The following is an 18,215-nucleotide window of genomic DNA, read 5'->3' on the forward strand; positions in this document are numbered from 1 at the left end:
ACATGTACATGCATATGTACAATTTACCATCTGAACCATTTTTAAGTCTAGGGCTCAATGGCAATAAGTACATTCACAATGTTGTGCAACCATCACCACCTTTCATCTCCAGATGGAACTTTTTTATCTTTGCAAACTGACACTCTATCCCCATTAAACATTAACTCTCTATTCCATCTACCTCCAGCCCCTGACAATCACCATTCCACTTTCTGCTTCTTTTTAAAAAAAAGAAAAAGAAAAGAAAAAAGATTTTATTTATTTATTTTAGAAAGAGACAGAGAGAGTGTGCATGTGTGAGTTGGGGGAAGGGCAGAGGGCGAGGGACAAGCAGGACCCCAGGATCATGACCTGAGCTGAAGGCAGATGCTTAACTGACTGAGCCACCCAGGCGGCCCTCTACTTTCTGCGTCTCTGAATTTTGCTCCTCTAGGTACCTCGTATGAGTAGAATCATCCAGTATTGGTCGTTTTGTAGCCGGCTTATTTCACCTAGCGCAATGTCTTCAAGGTTTGCTCTGATGAACTCTTTATGTTAACATTTGTTGTCCAGCGGCAGTTTACCAGCCGGTGAAACCAAGGTTTAAGAAGGTTAAGTCACTGACTTAGACACACAAAGCTAAGTGCAGGCCTGGCTGGGACCACACCCTCCGCTTCCTCGCAGCCACACCCAAGGTCTGGGCTCCTGCCAGTTTCTTGCTTTTGGCTCAGTCCTCAGCTAAGGAACGTGGTCTGGTAACAGCAAGATTATCTGAGTTCCGACTCCCAATTTGCCTCAAATTAAAAATATATATGGAGGAGAGCAATCTGTCTTTCTGGCATCTTATTGGGAAAACACTCCCCTTTAAACTCCATAAATGAGAAGTTAAGGGCTGCTAGTTAAAGGGAGCGGACGTGTGAATGTTTCAACCAAAAAAAACGAAACAAAAATTTGTGCCCATTTCAGCATTTTCTCTGTGTCGAGGCGCCTGGGTGGCTCAGTCGGTTAAGCGTCCAGGTCTTGATCTCAGGGTCCTGCGTTCAAGCTCCACATTGGGCTCCACACTGGGCATGGAGCCTACTTGAAGGAAAAAAAATTCTCCGTGTTCAGCTATAAACCTCTTAAGAGAAAAATTATAATAAAATCAAATATAATATATTCAGCAACTGGAACATAAGAATCCTATCTGGTACAGTCAAACAAATTATGAGGCTACATCTTTATATCATTTCACTTTTAAAAAAAGCTTTATTGATATATAATTTGTACACCACACAATCCTCCTATATATGGTGTACTATTCAATAAATTAGCTTTTTGCTCGGCTGAAAATTGCCTTACCTTCTGACCACGTGCCATTTCTTGGATTGATCTGATTGGTGAGAGTCAACAGAGGTGAAGCCCGGAGTGCTGAGTGAAGCTCAATGGCATGAGCTGCTGAGTTCCGCCTTAGGAATTTGTATTTTGTTGTTGTTGTCAGTATTGTTTCTATGTCCGCGACTCTTTACTTCCTTAACTTTTTTGTTTCTTGAAGGTTCGAATGTGAGTAGGTTATTTGGAGTTTCATTATTATACAGTAGACAGACCAAAATAGAAAGTTCAGTGTCTAGTCTGTGCCAGAAAGGTAGTAATACCAGTAGGGGGGTCCTTCCTACCCTTGTGTATCAGCATTGCCGTGAGTGGAAGGAGTTTCTACTTGCAAATTCAGATGTCTATCTCCTGCTGTTCTCAGAGGAACTGAGAACCCCCAGGCTCCAAGCCCCAGGCAGGAGCTCCTTTGGGGGTGGGGAGACCCTCAGTGTGCAGAGATAAGAGCAGGAAATAGTAAGGGTCAGGCTGGAGGGGTGGGGGACAAAGAGCCATGGACCCAAGATGGTCTTCTTTCTTGGCTTCTGGTCTACCTTCTTTTCCCAGAGTCCAGGGATGAGGATTAGAATAAGGCTGGGGAGCCTGGACAAACCAATTGTGGGGATCCAGCCAGACTTCCCCTCAATCTTATCTCCCCACAGTCTTATTTGGGCATTGCAGATGCTGCACAAGTCACATTAGAGTGAACCAAGGCTCAGGGTGGTGCTATCCTCGAGGAGGAGGGGAAGAAATGGATATTGGGCTGTTAACTGGGTCTGCAGCAAAGCCTGCACGCACAAGGAGAAGACCAATGGCAGAAAGGAAAACGGAGAAAATTCTGTTGTTGGTCCAATGGAGAGATTGTACACAGAAAATATTAGCCCACGCCTCTGTAGTGCTCTGTAAAGGAGCTGTTCTGGGCACTTCTGTATAGTCACTCATCTTTCACAAAATCCCAGAAGATAAATACATTATTATCCCCATTTTACAGAGAAAGAAACTGAAGAAAAGAAAGTTCAGTAACTTGCCAAATGTCTAGTCATAGTGGCAGAGCCAGGATCAGAACTCTCCTGGGTCCGTGCTCTCCACACTGGGTTCTACACCCAAAACTGTGTACACACTTCAGGATTCAGTGTGTTTTCACATATACACGGGTACATTATAGATACGTGTTAATCTCATATGAAGACAAGCCAGTAATGGCAGTCTTCTGATACTGGATTTACTTCCTGGAAAAACAAATCTAATCAGCTCCTTTTCAAGAGATGAAGTCTTGGCCACTCTGTCAGCCATGACCTTTTGGCCCAGGTAGTCAGAGAGGACCTGGGCTGGAAAGTGTCTACAAACAAAAGAGCCATGGACCCAAGAGGAAACAAAATCTGTGGTTGCTGAAAGATTGTCAAGGGCACTGTGGTCACCCGCCTCTCATAAGCCACAGTGGCAAACGTAACTGACTTACTAATGCTAAGAGCTGCTCTGCCCTTGAGTTTTGACTCAGATGGAGGCAAACATGTAGCTAGTATGACTTTTAGAAATATGTTTGCATTTTTTTTTGTTCTAAAGGGAAACAGCAGCAGTTTATTTTAAAATTTTGACCTCTTGGGGCACCTGGGTGGCTCAGTCCTTGAGCGTCTGCCTTCGGCTCAGGTCATGATCCCGGGGTCCTAGGATCGAGCCCCGCATCAGGCTCCCTGCTCAGCGGGAAGCCTGCTTCTCCCTCTCCCACTCCCCCTGCTTGTGTTTCCTCTCTCGCTGTGTCTCCTTCTGTCAAATAAATAAAGAAAATGTTAAAAATAAATAAATAAAATAAAAATTTGACCCCTTCTTTTCTTTGACTTTACCTTCCATGGTATTTTTGGGGTTTTTTTTTAATATACATGAAAGCTATTAGGGTGAGAAATTTAATCTATGTGGTCATTTGGTCAACTAATTCATCCCATGGTGTTTATTGGGTACCTACCATGGGCACAGTTCTAGGCACCCAGGACCCAGAGGCAAACAAGACACACCATCTCCAGGCTCATGGAATTAGTTGGGGCTGAGAGATGATATGCAAATAAGTATAATAAGCAAAGTGATTTCAGATAGGTGTATATATATTCAGGAAGAAAGTAACACATAATGGTGTTTGAGAGACAACTGAGAATGGGGCACAATTATTTCTTAGACAGCACATCCTGTGTAATGAGCATTTATGAAGTACCTATTATGTTAAGCATCTGAGATACAGAGAAAGCATAAAACACATGACCTGACTTCTCTAGCAGCGACACATGGGAAATCAAATTTTAAGTGGGTGGCCTTGTGACCTGTCTTGGAGTTATCAGAGAAAACTTCCTGGGATACCCTTGACATTAAAATGTTAATGACACCAAAAGTCTCTCTAGCTTGAAGGCCCACAGTGAAATAGGGTCCCTCCCTTTGTGGGAACAGTTTGGTGGGAAACATATCCCTTGTAGAGATCTCCACTCCCTGGATTAGAACCTTAGCCAGTGTTTGCTCATTACACAAGGATTGTGGATCCACTTCTGCCAGAGGCATTCAAAACATGCCAAGCTGGTGTTGCATTAAAAAAAAAAAAAAAAAACTTGCGCATTCAGCAAATATAAGCTGGTAAGCAGAGCCAGAGTCACTCACTTTCGAGAGGGGAGCTGTCGTTCTGCTGCCTCAGGTTGAATGCAAGCAATGGACATTGAGAAGGTCAACTCCATGGACTTCGGAGAATTTGTGGATGTGTTTGGGAATGTCATTGAAAGATGTCCCCTGATTGCAGCTGCTGTTTGGTCCCAGCGCCCATTCTCCAACTTGGAAGATTTAGAGAAGCACTTTTTTGCCTTTATTGATGCCCTTCCACAGTCAGGTAAGGCTTCAGCATTAGATGCTGAGAATCTCTACAAAGGGATTTCAAATATGCTTATCAAAATATTTTTAAGATATTTCAGCCAAGTTGCTCATCGTTGATATATTGATTAGCAATTTCTATTGTCAGGTTTAATTTCCTCAGACTTAGTAAATGGGAGTCAGACACTTGCAAGGTGTTAGGCCAAAAGTAGAATTAAAGACATATGTTGGTCTCAGCTCAGGTCTTGATCTCAGGGTCATGAGTTCCAGCCCCTTGTTGGGCTCCACACTGGGCAAGGAGCTACTTAAAAAAAAAAAAAATCCAGAAAAAAGAGACATATGTTGGCTCAGGTAAAGTGGCTGTTAAATGTTAAAGCTATGAGGTCAGGAGGAAAGAAGAACAGGCACTTGTCTCCTCAGGCCTCACAGTCGCTCGGAGGCCAAAGGTCAGGCTGAAGGCCCACCCTCTCTTAGCCAAGTGTGTTCACTTTGGGAATGTCCTGTATGCAAGAGAGGAGACAGCACAGTATCAGAATATCTCAGGAGCCCGGGGAAAGAGCAAATGGCTGACATTTTTACCAGAAAGGGCCAGTCTGGACTGGACTGCTGAGGAAAGTAAACTCATTCAGATCAGCAACTCCCCGAGGGAGTGAAGGGGAAAAGACAAAAATCTGAAGGAATTCCTCTGGAGAAAGGGAAAGAAATTGTTGATTTCCTCTGGGTAGAGAGAGAAAAGGAGACACTTCTGGGTGTGGGGTGAGGAGAGGTAGAGGTGGAGGTTTAGGCTAACCCCAAGTGACTCAGAATGACACATGGTCTCACAAGAATTCAGAGGCCGAGGGTTAGAGTCAGGGCTGCTTCCGGGGCTGTCCAGCTATCTTCAGAAAAGCCTGAAGGGAGGCAAGGGACAAGGGCTGCCTTCACAGAGGGGCCTTCCACAGAGATCTGGTGTGTGTGTGGAGGGGTGGGGAAAGAAGAGCCACTCTCTTCTCCACTACGAGGCCAACAAACGGACTCTTGCCTATCCGTCCAGAGTTAGACATTCGGGATGGTTTCCAATTGTCAGGTGAATGTCTCCCAAGGAAGGGACTCATTTTAAGTTATTTTAGGCACATCTAGCAAGAGGGGAGGACAGTGTTATAAACTCAAACTGTCAGAAATGTCGGGGCTATGTTGGCAGTCACCCACTTCTCAGGGCCTTTCTCAGCTCCGCCACTGGGCTCAGGCATCAGTGGGGCTGACGGACACCAGAGCCTTGTAACTGATGACTCACAGGAATGGTTAGCCCCAGCTTGATGAGCGAAGGGGCTCCCCTTGTCAGCCCACAGCCTGCAGAGCGAGCTGGAAAGAGCAAGAAGCCACCAGAACCCATGTTCAAAATGTCTGACAGGAAAATGCAGGTCAAATGAAAGCCTTCTAGGCCAGAGGGACAGAATTTCTAAAGGGTGTGAATGCCTTATGAATGGCATCTTTTCTATCAAGTTAAAAATAAAAAGGAGAAAAATCCCAATATCTATCTTAATATCCGAGGGGTGGTGGGCTGGGGAGGGAAGGTATCACATGGATAATTTAAATCTAGTATTCACTGGTTTATCCAGTTATTCAACATTTATTTAGGGTTTACTGTGCCAGGAACTTAAATAATAAAAATTAAAACTTCCCTATTTCTGTCTTCCTTCCCACCAGCAGTTACCCCGATTGGTTTGAGCAGAGGTTCTAGTTAAGGTTAGTTAAGGTCTAGATAAGGTTAAATCCAATCACAGTCCTGAGCAAAGTGGGATTTGAGGTTGGCATTCACTCCCTCCCTCCTGAGGCTTGTATTTGATCTCTCTCCTAACTCAACGGGAACTCGGCATTCTGGCCAGCGTCAGAATCCTACATCACTCAGTGAACAGGATACCAGGACTTAACCAAGATTTAAATGCATGAAATGATTCAGAAGATGAGATCATAAAATGACTTTAGAAGACGATGGTTCCTGGTATTACCCCTTACCCACACATTTTCCCTGGAGTGACTTTAGTAGCAGGTCAATGGGACAAAATGACCAGAGGGAGTTGGAGGGTTGTTTGCTTCTGCACTAGACACTGTTCTGTGGAGAGACTTCCCTGTGGGTGGAGCCTGCTTCTCAGCCCTAAGCCGGTCTCCGCACTCTCTTAGGCAGCTGGGAGCAGAGCGTCAACGCTGTATGGGTGGTTACACTGTATCGAATCATCTCGATGATGATGAGGAGGAGGACGATGACAATGATGTTGTTAGATAGACAACTAATAATAACAATAGCCAAAAAGCATTTGACCCTTACTATTGGTGTGTTTCAGGCACTTTTCTCAGCATTTTGCATTTGTCCACTCATTTAATCCTTACAATCATCTTATAAAGCAAGTATTATTATTATACCCATTTTACAGATGAAAAACCGAGGCACAAGGAGATTAAATAATTTGATCAAGAACACACAACTAGAAAGTGGCAGAACTGGAATTCAAAACCCTGATAGTCAACCCAACAGCATTTGAAGAATTTTTAGAGAATCAGAAGAACAGTCTAGAAACAGTTTCTAGGGGTTTCATCTATTCATTCAGTAATTTATTCAGTTAACATTAATGCTTGTTGTCCCAGATCCTATGTTTGGCTGTTTACATAAACAAATACAATGGGATTTACCGACTAGTCCAGCTTTAATCTGTGCATGGTTGGAACAAACTGGGTGTAAGAGAGTCTTTGAATCCTAACACTAAAAGACACCTTAAAGAAAAGTTTGGGATATGGTGATCTACCTGGTTAAGGCTTTGTTTTATACATGATCTCTCTACCATTAGCAGAAACCAAAATCTTGTTTCTAGAGTAAATCGAGGTTGACAATCTAGTTAAGTTGCACTGTGACAATTACTGGTCAGCAGGTGGCAGTCCAGGATTAATATTCAGCTCTAGCATTAATTGGCCAAGTGCCTTTTTGAGCCAATCAGTTCCTGATTTCCAGGCAAGGGGCAACGCAAAGGTAAAGGGAAGATGGTTGAAACACCCACCCATCCCCCCCCCCACAGCCAATAACAAACCAATTCAGGACTGATCTGTGTTAAAAAAAAAAAAAAACCCTCTCATAAAATAGGTTAATCATGTATTTCCTTGTGATATTTCAAAATGGCAATATTTCCATAATTTATTACTTAATATTTATTTCACAACATAGTTGTTGAATGAATAAAAAAGATACTAATAATTTCCTGAAATGCAGACTATAAGGTATTTAGAAGAGACTATTAAAATGTGTGCAATCAGGTGCCCGGGTGGCTCAGTCGTTAAGCGGCTGCCTTCAGCTCAGGTCATGATCCCAGGGTCCTGGGATCGAGCCCCGCATCGGGCTCCCTGCTCCGCGGGAAGCCTGCTTCTCCCTCTCCCACTCCCCCTGCTTGTGCTCCCTCTCTCGCTGTCTCTCTGTGTCAAATAAAAAAATAAAATCTTTAAAAAAATGTGTGCAATCAAAAAAAAAAAAAACATATAGCACTCCTTCCTAAGAGTAATGTGTTGGTCAGGTGCCCACTGTGCCCCAGGAATTGTCCCAGGCATTGGGGATAGAACAGTGAACAAAACAAGTGTCTACCTTCAATGAGGTACATTCTAGTAGAGACAGGATTAACATAAATAAGTGAGATAATTTCACATTCTAGACACTATTAGAAGAAAATATGTAATAAAAGATATCTTTCTTAGGAAGTGACATTTGAATTTAAAACCAAAAAATGAGGAGGAAGCAGTCTAAGATCTAGGAGAAGGCCATCTAAGAAAAGGAACCTGAGACTTTTGGCATTTCAGGAACACAGCCCATGGTTACGTGAGGAATAGTGAAGAGTGGAGGGATATAAGGAAAGAAAGGTCGGGGGGGGGCTGCAGAGGTGCTAAAAGTGAGGGGTGATGCTCATTCAGACTAAAGTTGGAGCAGGAGAGATGGAGAGATGTGACTGGATTCTCAGAATACATTTTAGAGTTAGACTGGCAGTTTTTACATTAAATTAAATTAAATTTTATTTTATTATGTTATGTTAGTCACCATACTAGACTCACAGTTTTTTTAAAGATGTATTTATTTATTTTTGAGAGAGAAAGTGGGGGTGGAAGGGGCAGAGGGAGAGGGAGTCTCAAGCAGACTCCCTGCTGAGCGTGGAGCCTGACAAGGGGCTGGATCTCAGGACCCTGAGACCAGGACCTGAGCTGAAACCAAGAGTCGGTGGAGACTTAACTGACTGCACCACCCAGCTGCCCCTCAACGGGTTTTTTTTGATCGATTTTGGGGGGGAAGTCAGGTCAAAAACAAAGAGAAATTAAGGATAACTTCTAAATTTTTAATCTGAGTAACTGAATGGGTAGGAGCGCTGTTTTCTACAATGCGGAAAACTTTACAATTGAGAGGACAAGGTGGAAAAGGAAAGCTTGTTAAGTCTGAGGTGCCTACTAATCATCCACATGAAAATACTGAGTGTCCGTATGGACTGTAACAAAGGAACTCATTGGAAAGCTGTAGGCTAGATTGGATCTGGGTGTTATCAAAAAAACTGATGGCATTCCTGGGGCGGGCTCCCTCTTCATCAGGGAGCCTGCTTCTCCCTCTCGTCTTCCCCTGCCCACCACATCATTCTCTCCCCCCTTGAAATAAATAAATAAATAAAAATCTTTAAAAACAAACAAACAAAACCCAAAACTGAGGGCATTTAAAGACCTGGGACCCAATGAGAACATCTGGGCATCAAAGTAAAAACAGAAGGGAAGACATGTAAGTACTGAGTCCTGGGGTACTTTGGTGTTAGTGACCTGGGAAAGCAAGAGCCATCAAAGAAAGGAGGCAAGTGATGGTAATCTTTTAAGAAGAAGAGCGAAACAACCATGTGACATTCTCCCAAGAGGCTGAGGAAGAAGAAGACAGAGCACTGGTCATTGTGTTTGGGCAAGATGTCCATCATCTGTGACCTTGATGAGTGCACATTGGTTGGTTGGTGGGGCTGCAAGCTTAATGGAATGAATGGAGGAATAGGAGGTGAGAAAGGGAGGAACACTGAGTGGACAACTCCTTTGAGGAGTTTGCTGTAAGGAGGAGCGGAGATAGAGGGAGAACCTAGAGGACAATAGGGAATCAAAGGTGGGTTTTAAATTTCTTGATGGGATGAGTGATTCTAAGGCATGTTTGTGTGTTGATGAGGATAAAGCAGAGCAGGGCGTGGGGAAGAGAAATGGATGTTTGAAATTGTAGTCTTGAGATGAAAAGAGGGGCTGGCTTCAGGAACACAGCAGAAAGGACAGATGATCCATTGTACCAGGAGGGAGAACACACTAGTTCCTACTGATGTCGGGACCCTGGTGGCCCGCAGTGGGGTTCTAAGCCAATTGCCTGCTCCACCGTGGCCGCCGGCGCCTGCGCTGTTCTCCTATTGAAATAGAAAGAGTCAGCTCTGTGCCAGGTACTCTTGTAGATGCAAAGATGCATGACTTGTGGTCATAGCAAATAATACATGTCTACACCTACATCTCTACATGTCACATGCCAGTGACACAGGCAGTAGGGTTTTAGGAAAGACTGAAGAACAGGCAGCATTCAAATGGTCCTGTGAACCACAAGACACTCCACTGAGCTGGGTCAGTGCCTCCCCCGGGGAGTACTCATGGGGTCAGTGTTGTGGGACAATAAAGGGGAAGTCTGGTTGGATGGGATCAGGTTCTCTTTTTTTCTGACCTACCATCCTCTAACGGACTCCCTGTACCTTTCTCTTTTTATCGGCAGCTGTGTGTGTGTGTGTGTGTGTGTGTGTGTGTGTGTGTGTGTGTGTGTGTTTCTTCTTCTCTTTGCTCTGCCCCTTTCTGGGTCTCCCTTCTCTCCTCTTCCCCCTCCCCTCCCTGCAAACAGTGTAAAACACAGGCTCAATCCTAGGCAAATATTAACCCCAGGCGGCATTTTCAAGAGGGAAGACGAACCCAGGGGAGTGGGAAGCGAGGTGCAAAAGCAAAAAGGAAAGAGGCAGGTCTGGTGCACGCTGCACCTCCACCTCTCTGCTCTGCTCTCAGCTAGGCTAGTCCGCTGGGGAAGGACCCCCACAACGGCACCACCCACCAATAGCTAATGACTTCCCCCAAGCTCAAGTTGGGCTTCTAGAGAATAAGAAATAAGGGGGGGAGGGAAGCTGAGAGAGGGGGAGCCACTGAGAAGACTGGGTCTCAGCTAGCGCCCCACATCTACAGACTGCTTTGAAAACCTGAATATGCAAGGAGGGGGAGCCAGGGCGAGCCCTCTGGGTCTGGACCTGTAGAGCGGCCCAGGACTCTGTTTTCCCATTCTCCAGCCGGCCTTTGCGGGGCCCAGGGCTGGGTGGGTGCGGAGTAGATTCTGCAAGGCAGCTGCCCGCTGGGCACAGCCAACCTCCAGGACCAGGGGTTGGGGCGGGGAGTGCAGGTAACACCTTCATTTTCGCCCCACCTGGACCGGGCTGGAGACAGGAAACAGAAAAGAACCACCTCCCATTTGCAGTGCCCCGGGGACTGGGACGTAAGAGGAGGTCTAGAATAGTGGTGTTGTAGAGATGGAAGAATTGGTGACTCAAGTTTCATTTAAATAAGCGCTCCTTAACCTTGTAGGGGCAGCCAGTGCCCCCAAATCACCTGGCATTTGAGCTACTAGCTAAGTGACCTTGGGCAGGTCACCTAATCCCATTGAGCTTTCACTGAATGCTCTCTTAAATGCAGATGTTCCCCACCCCACCCCCCAGTTATCCCCACCTGGCAACTGTCTGAGTTAGATGGTGCCATCCCAATCATTCTTTAATTGGGCAGAAACTATAAGGCTTGAGTACCGGGAGGTTTATGCCATAACTAGAGTGAGTTTTAAATGATCTCCTTTTCCAACTCATGACTAATCCCAGTGCCACGGTCAGATACTCCCAGCTGCACCACAGTCCAGTTACAATGTTTACTATAACTAATAATAACGGCTGTTTATTGGATGTTTGCTAGCATTAGGCACTGTGTTTTAGGGAAATGAATTGTCTCTAATCTTCACAACTACTCAGCAAGTTAGGTGTCATTATCCTCATTGTACAGATTAGGGCTGTCTGCTTACCATATCTGAAATCTTGCCCAGCCTTGAGGATTTGAATTCTCTCTTTAGAGAGCTAAGCAAAATGGTTGGCCGGGGCTCAGGGAAACTCCCTGGATTCGGATTGAAAATCTCAGGTATCACACCAGGGTTTTCCAATTTTAGGCCTAGGAGATTCTGAGAAACTATCTTCCAAGAAAACTCCAAGGTAGTCTCTGCAGTGTCTTTGGGACCTAAAGTTGGAGAAGGGGAAACAGCCTCAGACAGGGTGGGTGGTGAGTGGGTGTTATTTTCCTAAAAGGAGGAAAGTCACTTTCATTCAAAGGGCTGTGGAATTCCGGCTGGAAATGGGCTTCTTTGCAGTTAATCATCTGTAAGGCTCTTTGGATGCTTGATTCCAGAAGCCCAAAACTCACACTTCGGATCACAAAATCCTGGACATTTATTTGCCAAGCCCCATGGATGTTATCCCTCTGGACCCTCCCCGCCCTTCTCCTTTGGAACAGAACGAAACCCATTCTGTGGCTTTTGCAGGAAGTCTTCAGGCCCTTGTGTCCGGCCCTCTTCGACATCAAAGCCCCCTTGAGAGCAAAGGACTTTGAAAAGATACGAAATGCTCGGTCTCCTTATCGCGTCCCTGCTCCCTCCCGAGCAAGTCGTAAATTCCGAGCCCCAGTGGCCTCTCCCCTCTGCTCTTCTTGCCCCAAGGTCTCAAAGGACAAACTTGTCACTTCCCGCCCCGCCCCGGGTCCAGGCCGAGGCCCCTGAAGTTGGGACGGAGGGGCGTCCGAAGGTTCGGGACGTGTTTGAGGGGCGGTTGCAGTGGGCACCCCTGAACCTCCAGGACACCCCTTGTTGCCCCTTCGTCACCTCCTGAAGACCCTGCTTCCCTCGCGAGGCCCTCTTCGGGCGGGGTAGGAGGCCCAGCTCTGCCCGCAGGCAGCCCCGTGCGTCCTCCCCGCGGCGCGGTAACGTGCCCCCGACGCGTGTCTGTGCTTCCCTGCAGGCCAAGAGGGCATCCTGCGCTGCCACCCGGACCTGGCGGGCCGCGAGCTGCAGCGGGGCACGCTCACCGCCGAGTCGCAGCGCGAGCAGAGAAGCGCGGGCCTGACGAGCCTGGGCGCGGACGAGCGGCTCCGGCTGGCGGAGCTCAACGCGCAGTACCGCGCGCGCTTCGGCTTCCCCTTCGTGCTCGCTGCGCTTCTGAGCGACCCGGCGGCGGTGCGGCGGGAGCTGGCGCGCCGGCTGCACCGCCCGCCGGCGCAGGAGTTGCGCACCGCCCTGGGCGAGGTGAAGAAGATCGGCCACCTGCGTCTCGCCGACCTCCTGGGCGCCCACTCGGCCGGGCTGTAGCAGCCCCGCGAGCCCGCGACCCGGGGCGCCCGCCGGGACGCGCAGGGACGCGAGGCTGGCGCAGGCCCGGAACGGCGTCCACACGCGCACAAAGGGAGGGGACAACTGAAGCCATCGCACGAATAATGAGCCCTTTTGTCCTCCCCACCCCCCCCACACACACTCGCACGCTTTGCCAAAATATCTGTATAGGTTCGTGCTTTGCCCCCGATTTATCCAGCTCACTGCTTCAATTCTTCACTCCCTTTGCAGCGCGTTGACACCACCAGCCTTTGTGGATTCCAAAGCGCTTATCCAGCTCTTGTTGGCGCCGCATCCTCTCCTGCTAAGCCCGAGCTGCGAAGCAAAACGGGCGGAAAAGGAATCCACAGTGGTTTGTCTGTTTTTTCTTCTCCCACCTCATTTTCTGTACCCGACATTAACATGTGAGCAGAAGTAGTTTTCTCACTCTGGGGCGCCTACGGGAGCCGGAGCTAGAAAAGCAAAGTACTGATTTGGGTCTTCCGCGCCGGGGAAGCCGAAGGTGGGGGTCGGTGGGCGGATGGGAGCCTCGCGATGGGCCAGCGTTGGGAAGGCGCCCCGTGGGGGCAGGCGGAGTGGTTGCCACAGTCACTCTTGAGAGAGGGGTGGGAGTGGGGGTGTCTCCAAGGTGGACGGGCCTAAAAGTCAGGGGCGGGCGGACTCACCGACTCTCCCAGAGGTCGACCCTTGAGAGTTGGCTTGTCAGAACCTCAGGCTGCCCGGGGAGACCCATCGGTCATTAAAAAGTTAATAATAAAATAAATAATAATTTAATAATACCCATTGAGTAGTGCTGGATATTCTGGCCCCCAAGGTGAAGATGAGAACCACCCCCCATAGCTCTGACAAAGCAGGTAATGGAGGAAAATGGTGCCCATTGCAATCTTTCTGGTCCGAGGAGGCCGGTTCTGAGGAGCATATCAACCCTGGGGCTCCCGAGCTGTCTGCACTGAGGGCCAGAATGTCCACTCATGCAGAAGGGGGTCATCACACACACACTCTCTCTCACCCCCGCACACTGGAAGGTCTACCCGACCCCAACGAACACGACTTAAGTTTCTGTTGACAGAGGAGAAACAAGCCATACCCGTCCTCCTAGATGCAGACAGGGTAAGAAGTGAAGGCAGAGTTTGGCCCTTTTGAAGACTGGAACCTCCCTTAGTGACCACCCCGGGTCCGGGGCAGCAGCAGCAACTGCAGCAAGAAAACCTTTTCACAAAAAGCAATGTGGCCTCACCTTGGTTGGGGGGCTGAACCCCACAGAAAGAAGCCGCTCTGACCACACCAGGTATTTCAAACAAGGAACCTCCATCCCTTTCCCACCTTACAGGGGTTCTCTGCTGGGGGAAGGGGGAAGGCCAGAAGCTGGTGCCAGGGCTAGGTGGGGTGCCAGGGGAGTGAGCCGTGGCTACCAACATCCCTGTAGACTAAAGGCCAGGGCCTCCTCTGCCTGGGCCCGTGCCAGATGCCTTCCCCAGAGGCAAGAGCACCAGGGGCACACTACAAAGGCAGCTTGTCGACTCAGTTCCTGTGCTCTAGGACCCCAAGGCAACAGTGGGCCCCTCAGGCCTGGGGCTAGCCTCCTGTTTCCCTTTAGACCGGGCAAATTGGGGGCCCAGGATACAAGTGCCACAGGATGGGTCTGAGGCTCACACTGATCCACTATATTCAAGCCACCCTGTCCAACCCTAGGATGAGTCCAGCTTAGATAGGTGGACCCCCATTGCAGTGTCTGGACTGTCCGTGTACATGTGCTCCACCTAGGATAGCCGGTCTTCCCGGGGCGGGGCGGGGGAGGGGGCACACTTCCAGCTGTAATTGTAGACTGAGTGTACACGAGATCTGGACCTCTTAGGCACGACCTGGGTGTCCTCAATCACACAGTTACATATCAAAGCTTGTCCGAAATTGTTTCTTTCTGCAGGAGGAGATACGCGGCGGGAAGACCCTGGATCCGCCCCCTCAGAGGGGCTGGGAGGTGGGAGGGGATGCAGAGCCGGCTGAGCGGGGCTTCCTCCAAACACTCCTGAGCCCTTGTAGGCTTGTCGGCGGGTGCAGGACGCGGGACGTGGGCGCCGGGCTGGCAAGGGCCCTGGCGAAACCCGCTCGCAGCTCAGGCTTTTTTCTCCAGTAGGAGCAAAGAGGCCGCGGCGGGGTCTTGCGCGAGCGGGTCACCTGCGGCTGCCAAGGTCTGGGAGAGCAGTTTTCTGTGGGTTCACACAGCAACACGCCCTGGGCTTCTGCTGGCCTTGGCCTGGCGGAGACGTTTCTCGTTTCCAAGCCCCGGTGCGCAGGATGCGGGAGACAAACCCGGATGGCGGAGACTGCGGGCCACCTTCTGGGGCCTCCGCGTGCGCACCAGCCGAGGCGGCGCGGTGGCCCGAGCGCGCTCGGCGTCTGGGGTCCCAGTTGGTGCAGATTTTAGGGTGGATAGTTTAAGACTTTACTTACTAATTCATTAAAACACACACACACACACACACACGCAAAAGTAATGCTAAAAACAGTTGGAAGGCGAGGAGCTGATTTCAGTTTCCCTAACCCTTCAGGCCTTCCAAGCACACTCCCTTCCCAGGTGCGGGGACTGCTTCGCCAATTTTCACTTCCCTCTTAAAATGTCCAACCCTAACCCAGCGAGTGCTCTGAGCAAAAAGACCTGAGAGCGCTCCCGCTCGGAATTCATGAGCCCAAACCGAACTTGGCATGCACATGTGTGACCGACAAACCGAATGGGGGGGCCTCCTTTTATTTGCCCAGAGAAGCCGTCTTTTTGGTCTGTGTGTCCAAAAGATGTCCACGGACACTGTCATGGGAAGAAGGGAAGGGGGGGAAGCAACACAATTCCTTTGCATAAATTTCTTTACCCATTTTAAATTTGACACATTTCCAGAGATCAGCCTTAGGATATCAGTTCCAATTCAAAAATAAAGAGCTCTTTTTAGAAAGTATTTACTGTAGGACAGGAGTAGATGGACACCTTCTTTGGTAATTGGTGAAAATTTTGGGATGGAATTTATGGAAAATTCGCCGTTCAATAAACTAATAAACAGCAGTTAGCAGGTGTCTGAGAAAAGAGAGAAATAAATAGGATGTGGGAAGTAGTCCGAAATGTTGCAACAGCAGAACCTGATTGTTCTGATACCATTTGGTGGGGGGGTGGGAGTGGGGAGTTTGGATTCCAGGAAACATCTACTTGGTTTTGTGTTTCCAGGGTGGCACCAGCAGCCTTAGTAATAATTAACATCCGTACAGAGTCTTACGGGTTGCAAAGAATGTACCTATGTTCCTGTACCTACAGTTTTAGTGACTGGAACTGCTAGCTGTGTGACCTTGGGAAAGTTGCCCGACCTCTCTGAGCCTCGGGTTTCTCCTCTATAAAGTGGAAGTGCTACACAGACAGTAAGTCCCCTGTCTCCCCTCCAGGGAGAGTAGCTTCCTGCTGGGCCCAGTAATTCAAGGAGAGCTGAACCTTATCTGAGCCCCTTCCCTCAGCCTCATAAAGTCTACCATGTAGGGCTTCCTCAGAACATATTTTCATATGATAAGCAAAGGTCACTCTAGGCACAGACGTTGGTGAGTGAACAAATGGTAACTGAAAGCCTTCCACGTCAAGAGCAAGTGATAACGTTTAGCTGTTGCTGACCCAAGAGCCTGATTCTCCTCAGCATCAAGAGTTTTCCTCTGGGGTGAGACCTTAAGGCCCTCACTTGAGGGACTTTAAATCATTCTCAGTGCTCATCCATCACACAGAACGAGAGTGGGTTATACAATACCTCCACACTGACCACAGACTCTAATTTCAGAAGAAAGAATGAAAACAGGCCACCACCACTTATTTTCATGACATTCATCCAATGAGTAAAACCAGATTTCTGTTCCCAAATATCACCCCCTCTCTGAAGGCTCTTTCTTTTCCTAAATCTCTGGGCTTTACGAATATATTTTGGATAGAAGAGCATAATAAAAACTGTACATTCCTTGCCTTGGATAAGAAAGCCTGGTGGTAGTCCCTCCAAGAGAGGAATAAGGCAGTGGATTTCCCCAAGCTCCTGCACCTTGTCTCCCTGAGTTTTACCAACTTTAGTCCACTAATTTAAAGTTTTACCAACTTTAGTCCACTAATGACCTCCCACAAATTTGGGAAATTCTCCTCAGGTAGAGAAGCCCAGACACTCAGTTTGCAGCGGAGGGTGGGGGGGACATTCTTGACTCCAATGGGGGCAGGGACACATCTGCTCCTGTGAGGGGAGCCTGGGCAGCTGTGGACAGCTGCGGCCCTCCCTGCTGTTCAGAATGAACATGTTGGGATCCATTGTGGCCTGATGGGGCTGAGCAGGCAATGGACTCTGGGGACGCCCCACAGAAAGGACACTGCCATTGATTTCCTTCCCAGAGATGTTAGCTGAGTGGGCCTCGGCAGGGCAGGGTGGGGATGTTGCGGTCAAACCACCCATTATTGAGCCTTTCTTTGTGCAGGGGAGTTGCTGATTGTGTGCAATGGCTGAAGAACTCCCTAAACGCCAAATTAAGTAGAGACCAAGTCATTTCTCCACAGCAATGTAGATTGCCAAGCTGACCAATTGTATCAAACCACATTCTCTTCTTTCTCACTCTTCCTTAATTATCCCAGGAATCCAGGTCAATGAAGGGTGAGGGTTTCCTGCACAGAGGAAGAGAGGAAGAACAGAAGCGTTGCACTATTTGGATAATTTCCTTGATCTGAACGGGATTCCGAAAGTAGACTTGCATGCTAAGGGACAGAGATGGCCTGCCCTACCTGGGTTACAAGGGTCACAGGTGCCCCAGTTTTCAGGAGCTACAAATATGGGGCAAAGGAGGGTCCCCCAAGCTGGAGCAAACACTGGGGACCTTTGAGCAGGGAGAGAGTCCTGTCAATGATCTGTGGATTCAAGGAGTGTCCCATCTGCCTAGGGAAGCAGCCCGCCCCTTCCTGTGCCTCACGCTCCCCTGCCCCACCCCCGCCCCGCGCCCCTGCCCTTGCCACCAGCCGGAATTCTGGAAGCCCTGACCCTCTCCAAGGAATGTTGAATGGCCTTTACAATGTTAGCAACAAAGGGACGTCCCTTTGATAACTGAGTTGTGGCTGCCCTATAGTCTTCCTGATGCTTTATTTACCTGGGTCTCTTTCTTCCCACCCACTCCTGCCCTTAAAAGCTTGCTTTAGCGCTGGCTTCATGGGGTCATATTCAGCCTCAGCCCAACCCCAGCCCCAAGCTTGCCACCAGTGTGCCTCCTCCAGAACAATTTGCTGAAGGCTTCTCTGGTGGGGCAGCTGGTTGGAGACCAGAGGTACCGGTTGGAAAGGAGCCTTGAGCAGAGAGGTTGGGGATGACCATCCCAGGCAGTTCTCAGCTCAGGCCAAAAGGTTCTAAGAAAGCCACCAAGCACCTTGGGTCCTGGACTGAGAAAGCTCTCCCCTGGGGCTCTGATGCAGGTGGTACCTACACCCTTCCAGGCCATACATCTGCACCCAAAGGTTGGCGGAGTCCCATCCAGAGCAGGCCTCCAGAGGATAGGCACCTGACAAAGACCCACCAGAGGCTAAGCCATCACGAGGAAAAAACACCCAGACTTC

The 18,215-nt window shown here is 48.6% G+C and overlaps 1 protein-coding gene across 1 annotated transcript; it reads left to right on the top strand.

The window, feature by feature from the left end:
- The first annotated feature begins 3,964 nt into the window (after nt 1–3,964).
- URAD (ureidoimidazoline (2-oxo-4-hydroxy-4-carboxy-5-) decarboxylase) lies at nt 3,965–13,398 on the top strand. Its single transcript, XM_027590459.2, has 2 exons — nt 3,965–4,186; nt 12,252–13,398. The coding sequence occupies exons 1-2, from the start codon at nt 4,003–4,005 to the stop codon at nt 12,596–12,598; spliced, it is 531 nt and encodes a 176-aa protein (XP_027446260.1). The 5' UTR covers nt 3,965–4,002; the 3' UTR covers nt 12,599–13,398.
- Nucleotides 13,399–18,215: the final 4,817 nt, after the last annotated feature.

The sequence above is a fragment of the Zalophus californianus genome, chromosome 3 (assembly GCF_009762305.2).
Source record: "Zalophus californianus isolate mZalCal1 chromosome 3, mZalCal1.pri.v2, whole genome shotgun sequence".
NCBI lineage: Eukaryota > Metazoa > Chordata > Mammalia > Carnivora > Otariidae > Zalophus > Zalophus californianus.